At 36.9% G+C, this 6591-nt stretch overlaps 1 protein-coding gene across 1 annotated transcript in view; it reads right to left on the reverse strand.

The window, feature by feature from the left end:
- LOC101291400 (mRNA-decapping enzyme-like protein-like) overlaps positions 1-1058 on the reverse strand; it is a 6606-nt gene extending 5548 nt beyond the window's left edge. Inside the window, exon 1 of the mRNA XM_004291648.1 lies at positions 731-1058. Coding sequence (XP_004291696.1) covers positions 731-983 — 253 coding nt within the window. The 5' untranslated portion in view covers positions 984-1058. The remainder of the gene's footprint in view (positions 1-730) is intronic.
- Positions 1059-6591: the final 5533 nt, after the last annotated feature.

Consider the following 6591-nt stretch of genomic DNA (forward strand, 5'->3'; position numbering starts at 1 on the left):
TTTAACCATGGTCATAAGTGAGATGTGGAGTAAGAAAAACCTCTTGTTGCTTAATCTTTTGTCTATCACTCATTTAAAGTTGCCTAATTTAAAGTTGCAAAGTAGACTACAAGAACATGGAGTTCCAACGGTACAAGCGAACATATAAGAGAAAATAAAATGTCTCAAAACACAAGAGAGTTAGGGAATAGCATCAAACCAGAGAGGCAATCAGGAAACAAAAAAAAACAAAAAAAGGAACAAATAGATATGGTAAGGTAACCTTTCAAAGAAAAAGATATAGTCCAGTAATGATCTGAGACTGATTTCTATACTTTTCAGTCCCCCGGTATCTTGTAACCTCAATAACTTCTCCAGGTAAGCAAGACCACTAGTTCTTTTTAGATCCAAGCTTTTTCAGAATTAATATCCCATAATCCAGTTCACTGACGGTGTAAATCTCTACCGGCATTCAACCACTTGGTAACCAAGTTGGTATCCTCGTATTTCATCATACAATAACAAGGCCTATGCATCGCCCCTTGATTGCATACTCAAGTGCTCACATACTAGTTAAAGATCATTTTTTGCAGTGCCGGAATCCCTAAAACCCTAAAATAGTACTAAAAGAAGTTCTGATATAAACATTTAATTTTTAAACCTATACACTAGTTATTCCCCTCTATAATTTAAATTGGAATTCAATTCAGGTTCTCTAATTAAATCAACAAAATCGAAAATACGCGCTCACCAGTATTGAGGCGGTTCATGACAATGAACTGAAAGCGAGGCTGGGCGTTCCGCTTGACGACGAAAAGAGGACCCTCGACGTCTTTGCGACTCCACTGGCTGGTGGAGGTGTCGAACTTGTAGAAGGTGACGTGTGTAGAAGTGATGAGGATTTCCTCCACGAAAGGGTCCCTTCGCTGCAGCACCGTCAGGTTCAACACCTTCGTGGTCTTCTCGTCCAGATTCGGCCTCACCTTCCCGTTCTGCGATGCCATTTCTGAGACTGAGAGAGAGAGAAGACGAGTTGTTTTTTTTTTTTTTATTACTAGAAGACGAGTGTTGTTGAGTTTGTTTATAGTACTCAGTGACCTTCCTCCTCAAGTTTTGACCAAAAACAACACAAACTTCCTCCAGAAGTGAGTAACACGACGTCGTTGCTGCTGCCAACAACCAGCCAACAATTTTCTGTTATTTTATTTCATTTATTTTGTCAATAGCAAGCCTTTTGTTTTTTTTAAATCAAAAAGAAACTAACCTATTACCCGTGTGTTGGAGTGACTTTTATTTTTATTTGCTTCAATTGGATCATTAAGGGTAATTATACAGCACAATCTGATGAATTTTTTGATTGTTGGCTCTATTATGGTAGACATAAAGGTTTTTATTTTCTTTAATTTTTTATTTTTATTCAGAACACACAAATACATCAAGACTTTTGAGTTGAGAAACTAATCTATGCCGAGAGATTTTGTACCCTGCGACTAAGATATTCATTGGTATTTAGCTCAAATCTTTCAAGAAGTATTGACTATAACCCAAAAACAAAAAAACAAAAACAAAAATAAGAAAAGTGTGGTTATTTCCACCCCACCAAATACTCAGTTCACCCTACGCCTCATTTTAAACCCTTAGAGTTCCAATTCTACCCTTAACAGTTTGAGAAAATCTTTTTTTTTCCTTCTTTCTTTTAACTTAAAATTATAAAAGAGTTTAATTTAAAAATACATATGATTTCATTGATATATTTGACACATACATCCGTCTTTCTTAAACCATCCTATGTTTTCCTCGATCTCTTTCTTGAAGTTCTTCTTGATGATTATTTATATACAGTTTCTATCTAGAGCGGGACACCGTTTTGAAATTAAAGTGTGAACCTCTTTATTTAGCTCACTTTTAGGTCACATTTTCACATCTACATCGTTTAGTGTCTAGAACATAGTGTGAATATCATTCTTTTTCATCCAATTTGGAGATCATTTGGATACCAAATTAGATTAGAGAAGAAATCTGTCAAAACTGAACCGTTCGTGTAAATCGTGATTACGGAAGCTCAAATGATCTCTAAATTGGATGAAGCTTTACTGGAATGATCTATACACTATGTTCTAGAAACTAAAAGGTGAAGATGTAAAAATGTGACCTAAAAGTGAGCCAAATAAGGAGTCACAAATATAACAAATAAAAAATAAAAATCTCACCACACTGATGACCACCCTTTTGAAGATTGATGAAGATTGAAGCAATTGTCAAATCTGATTTGAGAGATACATGCAGTATAGAGAATTGTTGTCGTTTCAAATTAGTAGATTTTAGTTCAATTTTATTTTTTCACAAAAATGATTGATTGTGGGGGGGTTAGTATTGGAATATTTGGTTTAAAATTTTAATGTAGGGTGAACTAATTAAGCATTTGGTGGGGTGGCAATAGCCGCACCCAAACGAAAAAAGTCTATCATTTCTTCTAATTACTGTGTATGCTGGCCAACTAATTTTTCCTTTTGTCTTTCATCTTGTCACTATTGGCCGCTAGTAAACATCTAGGTTGTAGGCCAATGACTTGTTTTATCGATGAGAGCATATTAGCCATAAAATTTTGGGTAAATTCTTCATATCGTACCTGAGGTATGACCAATTAGACAATTAGGTACACAATGTTTAAAATAGGACACTTCGGTACCCCAAGTTATGCTCAGTTAGACAGTTTGGTACTTCCGTTAATTTTTTCGTTAAATATGAGGGTAAAATTGTTATTTAGGTTCTATTTATAAATATAGACATAAAAAAAATATTTGTTTTGTGAGTTAATTGACCATTAGTCTTGGGTCTTTATTATTTTCTAGGTCTTTTGGAAGCACACACGAACATAAATTAATGTTTTTGGTTAGGTTGATAAAAATATGACATAATTTAATTTTATGTTAAGAAATATGTATTTGTGATTTGAGAACTTATTACACTACTTTCAGTGCATTAATTAGATATACCTCAGTGTAGTAGTTTCGTGAGTGTTTAGGTTATACCGATTAAATTTCTTAAATATAAAATTCAATCATGTTTCGAACAAAATATTAATTCATCCTGATATAGGTAAGACCAATTACCACTAGTGGAAATATCGACTTAGCCAACGGAAACAATTTGTCACCTAAGACAGCATATCCATCAATTACAATCTTGGCCGACGAATTCTCCGTCGACTAAGTTCCGTCGCCTAGGTGTCGTGAGGTAGACACTTAGGCGACCGAAATTAAGTTAGTCGTCGACTAAGACCAATCCAACCCGATGGACCCTTACCTACCTTGTCGACAAACGGAATCGTCGATAAAACTCTCTATCGACGGAAAATTTTTGTCGGAAATGTTCTTAGCTGACGAATATGAAATTCCTCTTAACCGACGGAACTGCCGTCGGTATGTATGTTTACCGACGAATATATGATCGTTCTTAAGCAACGGAATATTCGTCTGTATTGTTTCTGCCCGACGAATGTGTTACTGTTCTTAGTCGACGATTGATCTTTGTATTCGTCGGACAGGTTGTTTATCTTAAGCGACGAATGACATTATTTCCGTCGCCTAGGTATTGTATCTTAGGAGACGAATGTTACTGTTCTGTGGCTTCGGTTGTTTGTCTTGGGCGAAGAAGATTTCTGGTTCCGTCACCTAAGAGATTTTAATTAGGGTGAAAAAACACTGAATTTTGTTTTTTTTTTTTTTTTTTTGGGTTTCACTGTTTCCAAAAATTACAAATCAATAACAATAATGAAACACATACAGATACATATATACCGGAAGCACTGGATTTGGACCATTTTTCATATATTGATCACAGATGGACAAATATTATTCATATATACAAAATTATTAATGAATTAACTAGGTAGAAAATCATACAATGTAGCTAAACTATGAATCTTCTACAAAATCAATAATTATAAGGCCGTCCGTTGTCCAATTCTATATTATCGCCTAGATCATCATTGTTTTGTGGGGAAACATGTGGAGGAGGAGAAGCATCTGGAGGTGGAGGAGGAAACTGTGGAGGAGGAGGAGGTGGCATACCTAGGTGCTCATATAAGGCTGCAACTTGGGACTGCACAGCACTATACATAGACTCAGCACGCAGGGCACGTTGCTGGACCTCTTGGAATTGCTGTTGGGCACGCTACTGGACCTCTGTTAACTGCTGCTGGGCACGATCCTCTGATTCCTTTAGTCTCTGCTCATAGCGCTGCTGCACCTCTTGGAGTTGCTGCTCATCAACTCTAAGAGGACGACTAAGTGAAGTGGAACCATTTGAAGAATGGCTCAAGTCTCGCTCGCCTCCTCGTCCCATCCCTCTGATCTCCTTTCCTTTGTGAGTTTTGAGCACCGTACCCAACACCTTAATTTGTTGGGACTGAACACTTTCCATAATCTGCTCCTCCGTCGCGTCAGGGTTTGTTCCTTAAATACATCCTTTCGTTTATTGACCTCATCAACCATGTCATTCTGCATGCATTTAAAATACATCAATAAAGTTTACTAGTTGCATAATAAACAGAGAAGCTACTGGGGGTCAGTAGAAGTTTACTGCCCTCCAGTAAACTTCTACTGGGGGTCAGTAAGTTTACGGGGGGCAGTAAACATGCAATTCATTATCTCCCTTTCAGTTTCATGACCACAACACATAACAGATACCCTAATAAACAACTTTATTGCTCCCTAGAAAACCCAGTAAAAGTTTACTGCCCCCCAGTAAACTTCTACAGTAAACTTCTACTGGGGGTCAGTAAACTTGCAATTCATTATCTCCCTTTCAGTTTCATGGCCACAATACACAACAGATACCCTAATAAACATCTTTATTAATTGCTCCGTAGTAAACAACTTTATTGCTCCCTAAAACTATACATATTAATTAATGACAGTGATAATAACACTTCTTTTTTGTTTTGGAAGAAGCAGGAAAACATGACATTGTAATTGGACAGTGCCTAGATTCAACTTAATGGTCTCATATACCAATAGCCGGATTTACACATGCTTGAAGCATTTGCTAAGCTTACATAAAGTAAAAGGAAAGACACTTACATATTTCTTGGTCGTATCTTCATCACCGGCCCTGACATAGGTCTTCTCAAAACCTTTGATAATTGGAAGCTGCTCCCCTTGTATTCTGAGTTCCTCCATTGTGTAGATGATAGGAGAAGACCCCGTGTGGTGGTGCATAGTCTTCTCCCCACGGTTCCGCTTGTTTGCCAATGAGAGTCTAATATATACACGAAAAAATGTTAAATAGATTAGTAAAATACAATGGAAACAATGAATGCAATTTAAAAATAAAAATAAAAAACAAATGAAGGTAATTAAAAATCACCTTGAACGCATCTGACTCGAAGTGCTGGCATAGAAAGTCCAATTGGTCCTCTCTCCCAATGAAATCTGAAGGCATGCCAGGGGACCCTTCCTTCAGATAAGTTTTGTGGCACTGGTACTTCCAGTCCTTGTACCTCTCATGTGCTCTCATCAGTATCCAATTGAACATTGCCTCATCATTTTCATCCCACTCGTACTTCGGCTAAGTAAGAAATAAATCAAAAATTCCCATGTTAAGCACTAAAAAATAAAAATAAAAATTAACACACCCAATTATTATCACAAAACACATCTTTCAATTCATATCAGCACACAATACTTTACACATATTCAATCATACTTTACATATATCCATAACATTTTCACTTTATAAGAAAACTCCTTATGCAAACATATCCTTAGACATGAAATTTTATCAACAGAGAGATATCAATTCAGTCAGTTCATGCATTCCAATTACATAAGCAATCATATATATGTTATCAAACAAATGTAATTAAGTAAATTTACTTTTCATTTACTTTTCATATACTTTTCAGTTACTTACCGACATTGCATTCCACACCTTCCACTTCTCAATCTGATCAAGGTCGTAGAACATGCTTGCCCTCATTCCCACCAGACTCTGTATGGCGCAACCGATATCATGTGTCACCAAGCTGTTTATCCCCCTCACGCTAGGGCCTTTTACACGGGGACAATACGCAAGCTTGATCTTCTGCCCCGTTTGTTGAACGATATCCTCTGCCTTCTTTCCAGAACAAAAACCCCGCTTCTTTTTCGGGGCCGGAGCTACACATTAACATGTGAAAATACATTATGATACTTAATATACAAGAGGATATCTGTTGTGTGTAAGTGGCATGAAAATGAAAGAGACATATTGTACTGCAAGTTTACTGACCCCCAATATGCGTTTACTGACCCTCAGTGAAAATATATTATGATACTTAATATACAAGAGGATATCTGTTATATGTAAGTGGCATGAAAATGAAAGAGACATATTGTACTGCAAGTTTACTGACCCCCATTATAAGTTTACGAACCCCCAGAAGAAGTTTATTGACCCCTAGTAGAAGTATACTGACTCCCAATAGAAATTTATACTGACCCCCAGTAGAAGTTTACTAGGGGGCAGTAAATTAATACATTTACCTGTTTGGCTTCTAACTTTGATTCGAGCGTTGCCGACGATGCGTCTTGCAGATTCGGGTGCGGTTGCAGTCTCGGGTGCGGTTAC

The sequence above is a fragment of the Fragaria vesca genome, linkage group LG2, assembly GCF_000184155.1.
Source record: "Fragaria vesca subsp. vesca linkage group LG2, FraVesHawaii_1.0, whole genome shotgun sequence".
Taxonomy (NCBI): Eukaryota; Viridiplantae; Streptophyta; class Magnoliopsida; order Rosales; family Rosaceae; genus Fragaria; species Fragaria vesca.